Source organism: Leptosomus discolor, chromosome 1 (assembly GCF_034619465.1).
Source record: "Leptosomus discolor isolate bLepDis1 chromosome 1, bLepDis1.hap2, whole genome shotgun sequence".
Lineage (NCBI taxonomy): Eukaryota > Metazoa > Chordata > Aves > Leptosomiformes > Leptosomidae > Leptosomus > Leptosomus discolor.
The window spans coordinates 178,459,815-178,479,621 of NC_141391.1; the positions used below are offsets into that span (position 1 = coordinate 178,459,815).

Consider the following 19,807-nt stretch of genomic DNA (forward strand, 5'->3'; position numbering starts at 1 on the left):
TCATGTTCTTACATCAACCACCAGACTAGTTTTTTTTTCTCTAAATATGATTTAATTAAAAACACTAAATCAGCTTTGATTTTTATTTTATATATGTACAATAGTTACCAAATAACGAATACACGGAATCAGTTATGTTAAATTTCACATAACGCCAAAGGACATCAGCACGGCGTGGAATAAACTCGCACTGCCTTCTGCATATACAAAAACTGCATTAATGTTAATTGTGATTACTATTTTTGTTTGTGGGGTTTTGTTTTGTTTTATAACCTGCTTATTAATTCTCCAAATAACCTTGGCATAAAAACAGTGTAAGTAGTTAACTGATCAGTTAATATATTAGCAAAGATAAACATTAGTAAAGTTTGCAAGAAATCCATTGCAAAATTACCAAGTGTAGGACTGAATGCATTCACATGAAAGTTACCTTCTGTTAGAAAAGTTTTGAAAAAGAGCCCAAGTTGGAGTTGTGCATTAATTTGGTCAAACTGATTCATATGAATGAACAGTCAAGTTTATTCAGATATTGAAAATATGACTCTCCTTTTAGTATTCACAAACATTTGTGTATATAGTGTGTGTACGTGTGTAAATATATATATGCATATATAAAGTGAAGATATGTTAATGTAAAAATATACTGTTCATCCACTCCCAGTTACACAAAATTCAGTATTTGGACATTAAACTGTGTAAGTATAAATGTCCATTTCAAATCTACATTCAACCAACAACAAATACTTAGAAGTATTTTTGTAAACATTTGAGATAGGGAAAACCCATTCATTTACAAAATTATTCTTCTTTAACACACCAGCATCTCTTCAGCTTGAAAATTTTGTACAGGAGCTTCAGCTGGCCTATTGTGAACCTGCTCAAATCAAAGAGCTCTCACTGTCTTAGATCAATATGTGTGAAAGCCCAGCACAATTTCCAGATTCATTCTTAATCACCATCCATTTCCAGTTCACCAGCAAAAAGAAAATGCACTTGGCTACAAAAATATTAAGGAATGTTATTGAAAACAAAAGGCTATTTTGGTAGAAGAAACTACAAAAATAGTTGAGTCATGTTGTAAAGCTTTAATGCAAGAGCATTACAGTACAGATTTTCTTTCCAACCTTAAAGCTTAATCAACACCAAATTTAAATATCCATCTCTCAAGTGCTTGAAAGAACGTGCTCAGTAAAAGTCTTTCTTCAATTTAACACACTGTAATTACGCAGGTGTCAAGCCCTGCGTCTCCGACATCTGTTGAGTGCTGTCTCTTGTTCCATTGGCAGCAATTACAGGTGTTGAGATACTCTGGTATAATGACGTTGGACAACTCAACACAGCTCCGCTTTCATCCTCTCCAGTATCTGAATCTGGTGTTACAGAACTGCTTTCTATCCCCAGGATCTCACTAACTGCTTGAGGCAATTCCTAGGAAGGAGTAGGGAAAAAAAAATATAAACATTAAAAAAAGTCACTGTAATTAAATTTTAAAAGTTAACAATAAAGGTCCACCGCCCCCAAGTAATTTTTCATTTGGATTTAGCTGTACTGAAAGCATCTCTCTCAGCATTAGTTCCATTGAAGTTACCATTTTCTGTATCTGCTTTTCAAAAAAACAAAGATGACTGGCTCAGGAATCAATTCTTGATTAATAACATAACCTTCATTGCAAAAATAAAAGTCTAAACTATTATAATTACACTTCATGTTATTGAAATTAGTTTGAGTGAACCATTAGTTTCTGCCTCGTAAGTCTGGTATGCTTTCAGTGCAACACACCTTTCACCTCATCTTTCTCAAGCATCATTAAATCACTTGTACTGAGGTTATCTAGTAAGACTGAAGAAATCATGACCAAAAGGCACAATCCAGCTTTCCACCAGTAAGCAATATTACTATATAAAATTAATCACTCTTGCTTACAGACTTTTAGAATACAGGTGCTATATAGATACAGCACATCCTTTATCATTCCCAGGCATTCAGTTGTTTCACAAGTCATACATGTACAATTACAGCCAACTACATACTTCTACTGTCTCTAAATGCTCACAGTAGATAAACTCAAAATATCTTTACCTTGCAATTCATCATCTGCATAGAAATTGCTTCTGCTTTGCAGAGTATGTATTCCACATCAATTTTCATAGACAGTTCATTGATATGCTAAAAATATATTCACAAAGAATAGTAAGTGTGAGAAATGGTAAATATGCTTTATTGTAAAATACACTTAATACTGTACTGCTCTGCTAATAAGTATCACCTTAGAAGCTTGCCCCTTTAAACTATGATGTGCTAAACACACTCTGTTTGCTCTGACAAATGGGTAATGAAAGACACAGTATGCAGCAGCTGGCTTTCACCCCTATCCAAGATCTGCAAGGGGAATCTATGGTACTTCTAAACGTGACAAACCTTCCAGCCCTCCCAGGTACCCCCAGCTCACATTTTCAAAGAGATAACGAATAAGACTACAAAAGAAAAAACAAAAAGTGAGATTAAACATATGAAGCATTAGTCAAAGGGGGAGACCGGTTTTCCATTTGTTAATGGTCTTATCACTAAACACAGACATCAGATAAACCATTTTGACAGCACAGAGAACATTCAGTTCATATTTAACCCTTCACAAGGTAGTACACACCTTTTACTCTCCTCCAACATGAAAACCAAAACATATTGCATTAACTCCAAAAAGTTAATTAATATGCAAATAATGCATAAGAATTCAGTACCTTTAATATTTCATTAAAGCCATAGTGCTTGTCCATTATTTGCTGTTTTTCAGATTCTAAGATAGCACAACAAAGGAGAAGGTGAAAATTCTGGCAAGGCAATTCTGTCCACATGACCTGTTAAAATACGAAAACCGCTTTTGAAATGCTTATGCTTTTCCTCTGAAAAGAAAGGCAGTTCTTGGAAAATAAGCCAGCCCTCAAACCAAGTGGCTTAACTAACAAGAAGCTATTTCTGAAAGCAACACAGTGTTTCTACAATTATTTGAAATTTTTCTTTTAGTCAGTCAGTGACAACTACAAGTATGGGTCACCACATGCTTATATGGTTCTTTAAGACTTTCTGTGTCTACCAGGTTGTCCACCCTAATGCTATTAAGCTGCCGGAGCTTGCAGTCCTGTGAATGTGTGTGTTCTGCCTCAGCTCATGTGAAATTCTCCTAGTCAAAATCACTAACTATGCCGAAGTAATCAGAACTAACAAATTATTTGTGTGGCTTAGTGTGCCTGCATTAAGTGTGAATTGGTAGAAGTGTGTCATGCTCAGCAATCCCTCCAAAAGGTTCTAACCACTATAAATAAGGTGCTAAAGTTGTTCCCAATCCCCCCACTACAAGAGCCCAAACACATGTACACGCAGGTGTTGGGGGTGGGTCGGTGTTACTTTCTGACTGCAGACACATTGGCTTTGGTCCCACAGAGGCCACAGATAACCATTCTCGAGTTCACTGGGATTGAAATGTGCAACGTCAGAATTAATACCCTGTTTTAGTATGTTCATAAGAGTCAAATCTCAAAAAAAAATATTTTAAGAGAATGTGGTGGACAGAAAGCTAGAGAACAGTTTTGACCACAAAAAAAAAAGGAAAAAAATTGTTTGCATGAATTACTCTGATAAACAGATAAAGGGATTTAACAGTGGACTTCCTGTCAAAAAGGCAGGTAAAAAAAAAAAGAGGCTCGTGAAGATTCAGTCTTGCTTTACTAGTAAACATTTTCTTGCTTCATTATTGATAGAACACAGCCTTAAAGCTCAGAACAGCTTACTTACACTTGAACTTTTATCACTAGTACATGTAGCCCATGAACAGAATTGCCTAAATATGACAGTTATCCAAACCAAGTTCACCCAAAATAAAGTGCCATCAGTCTTGACTCTTTCAATTAAGAATCAATTCACTCAGACCAGAATTAAATTTCTTATATTTTTCAGTTATCCAATATTCTGTTAAAGCACTCTCTCACTCCAGGAAAAGGGCTGGAATGTAAATAAGCTGATAAACAACAACAATCATATGAAAATGCCTGTCGTCTACCAAATACAGTCTGTCTACACCCTAATGGGGTTTTTTTATGCGCACTCCTACTTTGTAAGAAGGAAATATCGACAGATGGTACATGGATTTGGTTCAATATAAAGTTTGCACATGAAGAGCAAACTACTGCCTCCACATTTCCCGTACACTCAAATTCTCATGGCATGCATACCATAAATCATCAACAACAATCGCTAGTGAAGCATATCAGACAACAGGCTGCCTCGTGGCATTAAACCTAAACCAGAACACAGATGATGGAAACATGACAGTGCAGGATATGAGGGAAATCAAACCAAAACCCAGATCTGTATAACAGTTAACCTTCTTACAGGCATTAACAGAGTATTTAACTTCCATATCTACAATTTCATGCTATCCTACTGGAGTATCTACTTTGAGAGGTATTTGCTTCAAGCTGTAACTTCAGCAGAAGCTGGATCTGGCATCAAGGGTGGAAAAAACCCAAAAATACTAACAAGGATGATTATACTCTCTCCTCTCTGAGGAAAATTAGCAGCTGTCACCAGCTGCTAGTGCCAGCTGCCAAGAAGTCCCATACTTTTTGCTACCATTTTTTATACCCCTTTCAAAAGTCTGGAGCAGAGCATGCACGAGCGGTCTTCCTGCACTATCTTGAGAATGAAGCAGCTCACCGTGGAAAGAAAGGGTTAAGAGCTGGCTGGAATTACCAGGTAATATGGTTTGTCCCTCCAGTGTGAAGGAGGGACTGAGCTGCTCTCAGTTGTGGGACATCTAAGCAGTGGCTCAGTGCGCTCTCTCTCTGGGCTGAGTTTGAGACACCGCTAAAACGCGCTGCAAATAATCCCACCCACAGGCAGAGCACTTTAACCTCCGTTCATATTTCTGTAAAAAGGTGTTGCATAAGCATTGCAAGTAACTGCAGTCACATAACGTGCCTCAGCTCATCCACACAAGGTGGAATGCCCCCTCTCCAGCATGTGCCTAGCACACTCTGCTGTACCGTAAGCACCCACATTTTCTACAATTTGATTATTATGTAAGTTGGAGGGCTTGGTTTTAGCCTCTACACCAGCTGATGGGGACTGGTATCTCCCATCTCTAAGGTGAATCATCTTCTTTTTTTCAAAATTTTTTTTTTGACATAAAACACTGGAAGATATGAAGCCAGTGGGAACAAGGAAAAAGTAATCCAATGCTAGCTTAGTGGTTCAGGCAACGCAGAGGACAAACGGAGACCTAAAAGAATACCCTGAAATCCACAGATCAGACCGAAAAAGCCCCAGAAGTCCTATAACGTGGGATCGGAATCTCGAATGGTACCTCTCCTTCTTCCCATTCCGCCCTCTGCAAGTGACTACATCACTGGTAGCATCGCCTTCAAATGGGTTCCCTCAATTTATGTGCTATTACAAAACAGCACATGACTTTTGCTCAGACTGAAATACCCTAAAAGCAGTTAATTTCTCTCTACTGATTACAAAGGGGAAAATGGCCTCCTGTGCCTACAGCCTGCCTTTCTAAATCCCACATACTCCGTTAACACCAATGAAGCTGCGTAGCTATGAACAGGGGAAAAAAAACACCTGCTGTAAGCTGGACTTCAACTGTGGCAAAGGTGACACTAGCTATCTTGTAAAAACATCAATACAGTGCCTTAATTAGTTTGTTTTAAAAAGCAAAACAAGCTATCCCCTTTCCCATTCCATAGCTCCTAGCAAAGAAACTGAACACTTGTAGCAAAACATACATTATGATGTGTGAGAAGGAACCTACAGGATTTTCATATATCAATAGGTTTCCACCACCTTCTTAAGACAGTAAAAAATATACTAAAGAGTTAGAAATACAGTGTGTTTCTTTTCTGTATGTACACATATACACGTATTAAAGCAGAGGCGATAAAAGCATGCTAGCCTGGGACTATAAATACAAACGCTGTTGTCTATTTAAAAAGAAAAATTAGTCTAAAAAAAATACTGAGAAGACAACATAACACTGAGGGGGGAAAAATGAGATGGGTGAATTTTTTTTCCCCAAAATATCATTATCATTTACACATTGGAATAAGAGAATTCTTTTGGTTTTGTACATTTTGGTTCCCTTATTTATGAATGTTATTCATAAACTTTTTAGTCCTCTTCAGTTAAAATATCACCTCAACACTCTATGATAGTAAATTCCACCAACTGATGATAAGCTAAAAAAGATTTACTTCAGACAGTTTTAAATACTGGTCCTCCTCTTTATGTGACTGCTTCTTCATTAGTGGAAAAAGTGAATAAAAGCATCAACATTATGTTTCATTATACCAGAAACAACATTCTTTTTTATTATAGTACAAATTTTACACATCTCAGTTCTGTTCTTTTCATTACCCTTCTGGTCCCCAGCACAAGCCTATGTGATGTTATGTCCTAGAAAATACTCCTTCCATTCATCTGAACAATTATTCTCTTGTTTGAGCCTGTGCTCTTGTTAAACGCATCTCACAACAATAAACCTGTACTGTTGACACACTTCTCAATTTCCTTGGAACAAAGAATTAAAGTGTTCAACAAAAATGTTAGTTCATCTTAATTATTCCCTGATCTGATCCCAAGATCACCTAAATCAAAACCAGATCTCATTACCTGGAAATTACCAGAACTCCCACATTTTGATGTTTTATATTATGTTATTTGGCATCGTGAGGCCTTACCATCAAGATTAACTGGATCATCTGACATCAATCTCTATACGGTTTTGGCTAACAAACTACCCTGCCAGTGCTTCATTACAATTTATCTATAAAGTACTACCAGTATCAAGGAATTAATCAGAGACACACACAAATGCTATTTTTCCTAGCATAAGCTGTCTTCCATTAAAAGTTAACTGTTAAATCTCCACTTACTACCTTCACTCAAGAGCCTCATCTGAAGGATCCTGTCCAAACCTTTTGGAAAAAGCCAATTTATCCCCACTAGCTCTTGACTGTTTTTTCATTAACTTCCCAAGTTGTTGTTTTGGCTAAAAAGACATAACATATGCTAACATGTCCTCACCTCATTGCACTGAGTCACTTTAAAAAAAAAAAAATCTATTAGAGTATTAATCACTTTGCAGAATGATCCATGCCTTTTGTTCTAAAGTCCAAAGACTGCTGGAGTTTGTGTGATGAAGTATCTTCTTACCTCCCAGAGACGAAGAATATCTTGAAAGCTAAATTCCCTTTTAAATCTGATAAGAAGCCATCGGAAGCAAAAATAAAGGTAGCCTGAGTCTTGAGATTCTAGGAATAAGAGTGTTACATTTCATAAATACCAAATTTAGTTAAGACAATGGGCAGGGGAAACAACACCACACTTTACAGGTACACAGTCATACCACTGACTTTTAAGATGGCAGCCCCTTTGCAGAATCAAAGGTATTTGCCAGAGGATGGCATATTTTTTAAAATTAGTACCAAAATGACACTTTTTCAATAGGCATGGAGCAACTGTTGAAATAATCTAGGCATTATTAATTTACAAGTCCTGTATTCACACAGCACTACTATTGGAATTAAGTTAGAGACGGGTAAGGATATCCATGCACACAGAACACAGCAAGTGGGTTTTGTTATTGTACATAACACACCTACCTAAATAACTGCAAAATCCACTGTCTAGTAAACGAAGCAAAGTACTCAGCTGAATTAGTTGTGTCTTCATACCCTGCATCTGTTCTTCAAAATTCTGATGCTGGATGGAATAAAATATTAGCACTGTCATTTTTATTAACTCAAAATTCTGAGATTTAACACATTTTTAATTAAAAAAAAGGTTTGTTATAGAAGCAGTGTTCTCAACTATTAGGGGTTTAACACATGGATATTTAACTGTACATCTAATGAAATGTCTGCCTTTTACTGAACGGTTTAACTAAAGCAGTGAGCTGTGTTTCTTCAGAAATGCTTCTGTACGTAATAAATGATATTTTAAGTCAACCTATGCTCTGTACCTCCAAGCACTCAAAACAAAAAGACAACTTTTGTTTTATTCTCATACCAGTCAAATATTGTTTTGCCACATGCACAATTCATAAAAGCTTCAGTTTGTAGAAAGTCTAAATTGCATTTAACAAATGCCAAAAGGCAAGTATGACAGGGAACCATTATCTTGAACAAAATCCTGCTAGAGGACTCCTGATTAATACAAATTTGCCTGTGATGGCTCCAAGTTACTTCAGAATTTCCAAGGAGCTGAATCTGTCTGTATTGCACAGTAATAGTATCACAAACCCACCATAACCTGTGTCGATCAGAAAAAACATATTGACTTCAAACATAAGATGATTACTTTAAAAAGAATCAAAAAACCCCAATGAAATTTATAAAATAAATGTAACCGCCAATGCTATCCATAGCTTATCTGTTTATGCGGGCTAGAAAAGCCTTATTTTACCATTTGATCCATATATGATACAAAGCACCAAAAGGCATCTACTTCATTCTCCATAACATACAAGACAGGTGAAAGCAAGTCGCTCATCCCCTGGACGTAACCTTGATGAAGAACAAGAGGAAAAAAGGCAAATAGGAATTTAGTTAAACTCAGCAGTCACTTTTTCAAGCATGTTGAATGACTGAAACAAATGTTTGCATTCCAAGCTTGTACAGATACTATAGTTTTCCAACTCAGCCACCAGTAAAGACATTTTTGTATTAGTAATAACCAACATCCAGCACATCTGACAAGATTTAGGCAGCGGTTTCTGCCAATCTAAAGAGAACGTAAAACAAACGCATTGTTTTTGTAGTAGATAAAATATGTACCAACCGAGCTGACACCAGAATAGAGTTTTAGTAAAAGAAGTTCCCATTTAGCGCTCAGAAGCACATATTGGTATTTTTAAGAAGGTTCAATGTATACCTTGCACCATCACAAATACAGACTTATATTTATTCTCCTCTCCACCTGTAATTGGTTGCTTTCTTCCATACATTTAAAAATCTTTTCATGTCTTCCCATTTTTTCTCCCCTCAACTGAACATTTTCTTTTCAAACACATTTGAAGAGACATTGAGTTTCAATCCCAGGAAAACATATGGTGTAATAGCTTTTACAAAGAAAATTTTGCACTTAACATTTCCTTTTTCTGGCATTGAATATGGTTTACGATTCCTATATTTAGGCAAGTAGGGACTGTTCTGCTTGGATGGTGTTTTAAATACACTAAAGCCTAACACCAAAAAAGGTTACTACCTATCAAACAAGCACTACGGTTCTGCAGCAAGTTTACCAGCAATTAAAGACTTGTTCCTACTTTTTGCCTTCAAAATCTGGCACAAAGTGGGCTTTTAGAATTCCAACACTTTTCCAAGACAGAATACAAAAAAAACCCCACACAAACCCCAAGCACACAACAGCCAAATGTCATGTCAGGGTGGAGGGGGGAACAGTTAGAAGTATCTTTCAACCCTCTCCCCTTCAAGACGATTAACAGAAGCAATGACTTAGACATCTCATATACACTGTGATTAAAGCAAGATGTTATATCCTTTTCCTTCTGCAACAGATGCATACACTAAAGTGTAATTTTTGACAGGCTGTTAAGTGTACTCCTCAAGAACCAGCTCTTAAAGTATTCATAAGAACACCCGTGTTTACAAACAGCTGGTTCAGCATGCTGAGCTTTGATTACAGCAGTGGCAGCTGGTTTATCATTTTTATTGATACATCAGTCCTAAAAATGGATGTAACACTCAAGCTCCAAAGACCCAAACCCATCCAAAACTCTGAAAAGCAAACTTACCTCAAAAAAAAACACCCAAAAACAGAAATGAAAAAAAGAAACAGAAAACCAATACTAGGGCTACAGTGAAAACAAACTGCCACTTAATTCCCAATCCCACCTCCGCTGATTAGATGCCTGTGATAAGCATCAGGTAGAAAAAAGGAAGAAATAGCATGAGAAACTGAACAAAAAAGTTACCTGCATTATTAAAATATAAATCTTGACATTTACAAAAAGCATTGTAATCAATCCAAGTTCAACTGTATTAATAGACTGTAACATAAGCAAAGATACATATCAGAAACTGAAAGGGCTTTTACATTCAGAGGAACACAACTTACCTAAGTCAAAGTCATACATGCAATAGGTCATCAAAATATCATGAAGCAAAATCAATCCTGGATTATCTTCACCTTCGTAGAATTTATTTGTTCGGTCTGTCCTGTTTACATCTTTTTCTAAAAAAAACCAATCCAGATTTAAAAACATTTTCAGAACAAGTTCTACAAAGCCAACATCAAATTAATTCAGATGTTTAAGCTACTGATTTTTTTCTTCAAACACTGCTGCAAAGCTTTGAAGTGTTCAAGACAATTACATAACAAAGTCATTTCAAAATAAAGAATATTTTAAAAGAAAGAAAATCCTTCCTCTCTACAATAAAAGAATGTGCTTATAATCAGATTTTAAAGCTTTTTGCCCTTTTTTTTGGTTAATACTTTTCATGGAAAAATTCCTGATTATAATTCAGTGAAAATGTTTTACACTTATAGGAATTAAGAACAATTTCATGTGAGTTAGCTATGCAATGCCATTTATGAATACTTAGGTGATGCAACATAAGCCATGGTAGGAAATGTATCACACGATCAGCTCAAAGACACTGCGACAGTTCATGACAGCATGTTTATAAATTCTGTTTAACAAGTTCCTATAACTCAGTGAGCTGAAACTGCCTGTTTCATCAGGCAGTCTTCACACCTCAAACATACACAGCATACTCTTTAATAATGTGAAATTCAAGACTCATGTATTGAAATCAGCAAAATTTTGAGTGCACTTTAATAAAAGAGTATTTTGTAGTTTTGGATTTATTTTACAACATAAGCCTAACAGTCATTTACTTTTCAAACACTTAAAAAGGAACAGAACTGCTTCAACAAACAAAACTTCAACCTTTTCTGAACTCTGAATAGGTTTTTTTTTCCTGCTAACACACCCACTCTCTAAAAAGGCAGTTTACTAATCTACAAAGATTAGACTTTCTCAACCCCTTCAGCTTGCCAGTTGAATAACTGGCTGAAATAAGTTTAGTCTGTATCTCAGAATAACACAAAAATCTTATCCTGTGTCCTGAAACAACTGTTTAATAAACCCAAACGCTGGTGCCCAAATCTTACTATCAAAGAGAACTAAGGACACAAACTGATAATAGTCAGCAGAACTTGCTGAAATTTTTGAAGTAGGTATAAAACCCCACAAGTCAGAATGCCCATATACAAATCCCTGTAAGAAATTTTAAAAATATAAACAGATGTGTTTTCACATTCTTATTGTATGTCATTATTTTAACAACATTCCCAGTAAAATTACATCATGAAACAACACAAAATAAAGAGCCTTTTGTTATTAAGTAAAGGAAGTTAAAATCCAGCCATTCTCTAACACTAATGTATAAAGCTCTGAATTACTCTGGTTAAGAACATTTTAGCATTAAGTATATAGCAAAGTTTAGATACCTCTGAAGTACCCAAAACCTCTAAGTTTTTAGTGCCTCTTCATATAGGTTACTCAAAAGGTTACATTTTTTCAACTTCATATTGAATTGTAGAAGTGTGTGAATTTGTACAGTTAGGTATGTTTCTAAATCTAAATTTACCTATAAGACTCCGGTAATCTCTTAGCCTTGAATTTCGTTTTTCCTGCTCCTCACTGACAGATTTCCACTGCAGCTTCATCCTGAAATATTCATCCCTGAAGAAGAAAGATAATCTTGAAACTAAAAACATGCTCAATTATTACATTTCTTTTTTACTTAAGCATTCACTCATTCCGTTTGTTCTTCAGCATAAGTGGGCTAACATCATCCTGTTTACATAATATTTTTATAACAATCATTTTTAATAAAAGTCTCACCCACACTTCCTTGCATTCAGCAATCTTTAGCAGCTGTCTTTCAAGTTTCCAAAAACCTTTATACATCATTATATGCCTTAAGAAAAAAGCAGCTTTAATTTATTTTGTAACAAAACCCCCACTGTACTCACGTTTTCCTTTTTTGCAGATTTGCTCTCTCTTCTTTAGTGCTATTCCAAGGAAAATACCCCAAGAGAAATTTCCATGCCTCTTTTCTTAAAGTATGGCAGAGACCCTAGGGAAAAATGGATACGAAACATTAACAAAAAGACTATTTCAATTTTTTGAGGAAATGTTCCTATACTGATACAACACTTCTTACAGTAACAACTTAAGAGAATTTTTGCAAGTAAGCTTCTTTTTACATTGTAGCCAAATCTTATCTGCTAACTAGGTATCACAATTGGAAGAAAAGGGAAGAAAAGAATATGATTAAGCAGAAAACTGTAGAAGCACTGGATTCATCCTTAGACGATAAAAAAGAAACTTTACAAAAGATTTTTCTTCCTCTATTTTTGCTTCACTGCTGGAAACAAAAAAACCTTACAGGCATCACAAACTTTAAGAAGCAAAAAAAAGTACCTTTAAAATTTATATATTTAAACATCATGCTGCTTAACTGCCAAACTTCTGGTCTCGTCACAAAGTGATCTTGAGGACCAGACTTCCATGTGTTTTTTTTAAACAAATACTTTCATCTAATAAGACCTGGCCAACATGCAGATGAGTCTTCCAAGCAATCAAAAACACTAGCATCCACTCAGGGACACTATTCGTCAGAAATCTTTCCAAGCAACGCTCGTCAGTTGTAGATAACAAAAATGTACTGGCTGAATCATATCTCACTCTCATCAAAAGAGTTTCTTTCAACTCCTGCGTACAGTCATGAGAATGAGGCACTCCTGCTACCAGACTCCCCAGTTTACCAGTCCAAGGCCAGCTTGGTTCCTCACTATATTTCTTCATTTATCATTAGATGAACACAAGGAAGAAGGTGCAGCAAATAGCATCAACCACTGAAAAAACAAGTAGCAGCTGGAACTTTTCCAGTAACAGGCAAACAGTTTAAAAGAGGCATTTTAACTTTTTTCCTGCACTTAATATACTGGAAGTTATTGGGATCTTGAATCATAAATAAAATCGCGCAATCATTCGTCTGGCAATGGGCAACAGATGACAGAGAAATGGAAGAAACGGCTTGTAGTAATTCTTATGATAGCAGAAGGGTCCTTAACTGGGCACCTCAGGCACAGGTACATTAAAGGACAGTCACAAAAACTGAAAAGGGCCTCAGTTTCACTCTATCCCCTTCATAGTACATTACTGAATATGTATAGGTCTTAAAAAAACCCTGTAATATCAATGTTATCATTCTCTACTTCTGCTCAAACTCCACAAATGCAAGACTCCATGAGTGCAAACATGCATCAACAGGTGCATAAAGAATGCATTAAGTCATCTGGATTCCCACAAAAAGAAAAAAGTACTAAAGTAACCTTAGGTAGAATAGCTACGGGACGTAATTAAAGTTTTCAGAATTTACATTCATATTGCAAAAATCCTCAGTTCAATAAAAAAATATCAGCAAAAGTGTTCAGGACTGCTCTGATGAGGGCCAAATCCAGGCAAATTGCTGGGCAAAGAACAGAAGCTTTTGTTGGAGAAGGGCAAGAAAAGAACCCTCAAAAAGAAATTAATAAATCCAGCAACACCAGTGCTTCGGTGGTAGGGTCTCCTAAAAGGAACTTTGATTTCTCTTCTTCATCACTTAAGCTTTTGTGTTTTCAACTCATTCACTTTAGCCAGCCACCACACGATCTCTCTCCTTGTACAGCATTTTGTATGGTTGCAAGACTGCTGAAGTATTTGATTAGCATGAAATCATGCTTTATGAAGTCTCTCCAACAATACTGACTAGCTCGTGCTCAGAAGTCCTGCAGGACGCACTATAAGTATAATGAAAACAGCATAACCATGGTTAGGGAAGGAAAGAAAAAGGGGCCAGAATCAAGCCATAGGTCTTGCTGACTTTAGAAAAAACAAGTTACCCCTTTGAATATCAATCGCTTTATGTAGTCAACATTTAAAATTCTTCCTTCTGAATCCATATTCTTAGCCCATTCTTCAGCTGACACAGGCTCTCTTCTACTAACTTCAGGCTGTTTTCCTAGATCGATCTGAAACACACACAAATATGTTATATGAATCCCACTGAAGTGCTTCAGTAGCTTAATCAACTGCACAAATAGCACTAAGGCTGCCAGTTTCTTCTATTCAGTGCAACTACATTTTCACATGTGCATACCGCAGCAGTTCTAAGGATCTAAGGCTGTGTTCACATTAGCAAGGAGCGTGGACCAACATAAGCAGATCTTTAGAGTCAGACACTCTGTGCTGGGGACCTGGGTATACATGTTCGTATTTCAGATTTTGGAGGAGGATTTATGGGTGTGTTTTAAACAACCTTCTAACCCCACAAACACCACTGAGCAAGCTTCCCATGGACTCAAAGCCCCTATGCAACAGAAATTCGGTACAGGCAACACAGCAAACAAGGACAATAGGGAGCTTCACTTCAAAAGCACATTCCTGATACATACTAGCGTATCTTCAGAGTGAACTGAAAAACTATTCGGGTGCAGAGATGCTATGCCCATACAGACTGCACATGTGACAAAGATCAGTTTAAGTACACTGCCCCTTAAAAAAAAATCCCAAGACTGTATGTGCTTTCAGGAGTCCTAACACCCACCAAAGCTTCACAGTTCGTAGGTAGTTTCTCTCAGTTCCCAAACTGCATGTTTAAGCACAGCAGAACTCAGCAGACAGTAATTTCTTACTTTCTAATAATATTTTGACAATAGCAACCACCAAGTCAATTTATGTTTCAACTCTTTAGAGGTCTAAGGCATTTGCCAGACGAAGACATATAGGTCAATTTTATTTTCAGTATGCAGCACTTGTTACACTTTTTCTCATTGACATATTAACTGATTAAGTGCTAGGCAGCAAGTTCTCAAATGACATAGTTCATACAGCTACTGCTAAGATATTAACACTATTCTGAACTCAAGAAAAAAAATAACATTCAAAACAGTTGTAACACTCTAAAAAACATGTAAGCTGCTTAAACAGTAATCACGAGTATTGAAAAAAAACCTTTTTCCACCTATCTGTAAAAGACACCAACAGGTGCTCAAAATGACTCATGATCCCATTACAAGTTCATACTAGCTTTGGCTCAAGTCACACATAATCTGTACATTTATATACCCTAAACATTAATCATCCAATTAAGTACTTCGTTTTAATCTTCTTAGCCTTCTTAAAACAAACCGACACGTTAAAGTGATTAGCCAAGAAACTTGGTTATTAACCTGCATAGCCCAGTTTTATTTAATATAGCTCTATCTGACCACAGAGGAAACACTAAACATGAAGTGGGTCACTTTCCAGGCCACTGACTCCAAGCTAATGATAATCCCCCTTTCAGTAATGCCAAACTTTCTTTCAAAGCAAAACTCATATTTGCAGGTATAAAAATTACATATTCTAGAAGTAGCTGATGATGACCTTATTCTTGTGAATAAACAGTAGGGCAGCATATGCCACAATCACTAAACAAACAGCATCACTCACCAAGTTTCAAGTTCTACCACTCCTTTAAAGGTGTGTGTAAAAAGAATCAATGCATCTGTATCATATTCATTTACACACTCACTCGTGTAATGACTTCAAATCCTGGTTCTTCCTGCTGGTTTATCTTCAGCCCTGGAATAGCATCATTGAGAAAGTCTGTCATTTCTGATGGCGGTCGCCTTTGACTTGAAGGGTCACTTAAACGGAAACTGTCAAAAATATAGTTTGTGACTTTGGAAAATCTTCCCATTGTTACTGTGTACGGATCTTTCTTCAATTTCTGTGTTATAACAAGGAAAACAAGTAAAATACAAAAAAACCTCTGATTATTTAGCGTTCTTGTACTCAAAGAAAGCAAAACAACTAGAAGAATATTTTAGGTCTCAAAGTTATTGAAGTTTCATATATCAGTAGTTTCATACAGTACATCCAGTACATGATTAAAAACGGTATCTTAAGTATTAAGATAATACTACTGATCGATTTGAAAGACTGTACAGCAGTGTGCTCAGTAAGCCTGACCTAAATATAAAAGTGGATCAGATTCTACTGTTTACTTTCCAGTGATTAATGCCACAAAATGTCTTCCCTATGCCTAGTTTCCCTACCTTCATAGAGAAAACACATTTTGAGTCATCATGTACTCTGCTAGGAATTTCACAAAAAAACTTGATTTGACAACTAAGTCCAGAACCTAAATGTAATTCACTCATGAAGATTTTCTTTAATTAAAGAAATCACTGGGTCAAAGTTCAGGTCTCGTTCAAGTCACTGGAAATTTTGCTGCTGACTCTCATGAGTCCACAAACTCCATCAAATGATAAACAGTCTTAGCACAAAAAAAAAAAAAAAACACCATAAAACCAAAACCAACAAAACCCACTCTTCTAGGCAATGCTGCACTCTTTGCTGCTGTATTTTTAACACCCCTTCAAATCTGTCTGAAAATATCAAGGAAAAGAATATTTAGTCAAGGAAAACTTAGAAAATTCTAATTAATATGTTTTGGTAACTCCTAACATTTTTCCTTCTCCCCCTTTCTAAAACAATCCATACCCAAATTTATAGAATCACAGACAGCATTAACCTGAATAGGTTTGAAATAGTACCACAGGGAAGTTAAGAAATTATTAGAACATAGAAAACGACTTATAAGTAACTTTCTACAGTAAGCACTTGTTTTAGGATACAATCAACACTTCTACAACAGCAATGATTCGGGCAATATTTGTGTGACATGGTAGGGTGTGGTTTTTTGATAAATGTCTTCAGAACAAAATAACACATACTTGTAATAAGCCATATGACGGTTCATCAAAGAGATTTTCAAAAGACTGAGACAGTGACTTGTTCTGAGAATTCACAAGAAGAATCCGTTTATCCTGTGGAGATCTGCAATAAAATTAAAAAGGGGTTTCTGTAAGTACCACCAGTTTTTCCTGAAAATGTTTTTAAACCATTAACTATTTTTTGAAGTCACATTTCAGGTTTTGCGCAAAGCAAGTAGGTTTGATGCAAGATTACACTTAGTTCTTGGCACAAGTTCAAAGCTAACACACTACAAAACAGGACTTTCATTTTTCAAAGATTAGTAATCACCACTTTCATTCTGAATTGTACTCTTTCATTCTTTGAAAAATCAAGATGCTTTTGATAAATCACTCTGGAAGATAACTTTTGACACCCACATGTAAATAAAGTTTTCTTCAACTAGTTTTCTGTATTTGAAAACGGACAAATAAAGAGGTGACACAAGAAAGGAAACTTAGTGAGACATGGTCAGCCTCAACACAACATACATTGAGGCCCCTTTAACGTAACACAGGCAGTGAAAAGAGTCCCATGTCATCACATACAGTTAAGGAATTCTTTCTACCAATCAGTAAATCTTACATTAAGGCACCCTGTAAAACACTACATAAAGGAACACAAACTGCTCTTCAATGTACGAAAGCACAACAACAAATTTCTAACCAACAGTATTACAACAGTTACTGTCAGAGTAATTCTAGATTCATACTGACAGGAGCTTAAAAAACACCACAGCCATTGTCCTGTGGAACAGAACCATCTCAGTACAGCCCTGCAAATATATTTCTGTGTAGACTCCAAAAGCTAAATGAACAGAAACCAAACTTGGCCTAACTCACTGTATTTGTACACTCTTCTTCAATATAACATTTGCTCCCCAACAAGCTAGCACAGGCAGATGAAAACATTAACGACGAAAACAGTAACAACAAAGACAAAGAACAACAAAGAACTGTGCTGCTCCTACTACTTAATCCAATCTTTTGCTTTCACCCCCCACACCAACATCCCATCTTCTCCCCTTCTCCAGCACAGATACCCCATCAATTCATTAACCAGCTCCTGAATCACCAATTTACAGTTCAATGTGTGACAGAAGACAGAACAGCTCAGAAGCCAGGCTGACATTCAAGCCTCGGAGTTGGTAGCTAGGCAGGGGAAAGCCAAGCACTTTGCCATCTGACTCTAATCCATCGCACGGACTTACATTTATAAGATATCTCTCTATTGCTCTCTTCCAAAGTTTAAATCCACTGTTTCTAGTCTTTGAAAGAAAAATTACTTTTATTTTTATTAGTACCTGCATCATCTACCATGTTATTAAAGTCAAAGATAAGAACTTTAATATGCCTTATCTCTCTCCCATTCTAACAGGACAGCACACTGTTAACACTGACGGATATGAAAAGCAACAAGAGATCTCATTTGGAGACAGCCAGACACCACAGTCATAGTTCTGAGGCAGCAACTGTTATTGAAGCTCAACTGGCTTTTGCTAAAAAACAGCATAGAGGCAAGGACTGAGTCATGTTATTATGTTTTCCTTAACCAAAAAGAACAAAAACTTTGTACCATTATCTCCACTTTAATTAAACATTCTCTCTGGACAGCCAGTTGGGTATCAACAGCTACTTGGGTAATATTCAAAATGAATTTGTGAGCTGGACACTATTAAACACTTACTCATAATCCTGTGAATTAGAAAGTGTCATCTATACACATGTTTTCTCAATATTAGACTTGGTGACACCAAACTATGAAGCACATAATCTTTAAAACAACAAATTACAAATATTTTATTTGAGTTTAGCCCCTCCACACACACTGATTTCAGCTATGACCTGACTTTATAAGGAATGGTGTTAGAGAAGGGCATAAACTTTTGAGGCAATAGAAACTGAGGAAGAAAAATATCTGACAAAGGTATTTTAGAGAAAAGCTAAACTTTCTGCCTTAACATCAATATCCCATGTATTATAAACTTGAGGCTGGGATAACAAGTAATTATGCTGCCAAGTATTCGCTTGTGCATCCAAAAAGCTGAGTAAACATCTTTTCCTAAAAGAGGCTGTGAGCTTGGATACATCATGTACTAAAGCATAAATAACCATTAGGAAACAACAGAAACATACAGAGACCCAAGTCTGCCATTTCCACAGCTTATGTGGCATATTTGTTCTTTTCTCTTTCCTTAAAAAAGTCATAATTCATGACTAGACCACAAAAAAAGAATTTGGTGCCAGAAGCAGATCTTAACTGGAAGAGAGGAATCTAAGTAAGGAAACTAATGCTGGAAGTTCCTGCTCAGCCCAGTGCTTAACTTCATTCAAATTTAATTTCCCTAGCTGCCTCAGCTTTTTGCTTTAAAGTTCCCAAAGTATCTGCTGTTGCGTTTATCAACACTTAGAACTGTTCAAGGGGGCAATACTAAGCAGCTCAGCACATCCTGAATGCTTGATCACCGCCTCAAGTTTCCCTGTCTCACCTTAGCAGGGAACTCCCATCCAGTAAGCATTCCTGGACACCCCAGTGCACAGCTGCTGGGTCAGACTGCACAAACCCTACGCCACTGCCTTTTTTAAGAACAAACACAAGAGGACAGGACTGCCTCTCTTCATGCAGTTTCATCCCCAGCTGACAGCTACTGTTTTGCACTGTACCAGGAGGAATGTCCACATTGCTTGGCAAGAGGCTACAAAGGGCAAGAACTAAGAATCCACTGGGTGAAATAAAGGAAGAATGGTAAGTGCCCACTCACTCACTGCAGATTATCTGAAAGAGTGTTTAAAACAGAAACCAAAATCACTACCTATTTCATTGTCATTCAGTGACTCACCAATGAGCATTAATTTTATACAGCAATGTGAAGTATAATTATTTGCAGCACAAGACTCAGTAAAACCGGAAATAATGCCTGTTACTAAC

The 19,807-nt window shown here is 36.5% G+C and overlaps 1 protein-coding gene across 1 annotated transcript in view; it reads right to left on the reverse strand.

Moving 5' to 3' along the window:
• Window positions 1-1,070: 1,070 nt before the first annotated feature.
• TBC1D15 (TBC1 domain family member 15) overlaps window positions 1,071-19,807 on the reverse strand; it is a 35,039-nt gene continuing 16,302 nt past the window's right edge. Inside the window, exons 6-17 of the mRNA XM_086480229.1 lie at window positions 16,861-16,963; window positions 15,654-15,851; window positions 13,981-14,109; window positions 12,064-12,167; window positions 11,676-11,770; window positions 10,138-10,254; window positions 8,464-8,564; window positions 7,662-7,761; window positions 7,213-7,310; window positions 2,739-2,855; window positions 2,080-2,166; window positions 1,071-1,428 (exon numbers count right to left, since the gene is read on the reverse strand). Of these exons, the coding sequence (XP_086336355.1) occupies window positions 1,222-1,428; window positions 2,080-2,166; window positions 2,739-2,855; window positions 7,213-7,310; window positions 7,662-7,761; window positions 8,464-8,564; window positions 10,138-10,254; window positions 11,676-11,770; window positions 12,064-12,167; window positions 13,981-14,109; window positions 15,654-15,851; window positions 16,861-16,963 (1,456 nt within the window). The 3' untranslated portion in view covers window positions 1,071-1,221. The remainder of the gene's footprint in view (window positions 1,429-2,079; window positions 2,167-2,738; window positions 2,856-7,212; window positions 7,311-7,661; window positions 7,762-8,463; window positions 8,565-10,137; window positions 10,255-11,675; window positions 11,771-12,063; window positions 12,168-13,980; window positions 14,110-15,653; window positions 15,852-16,860; window positions 16,964-19,807) is intronic.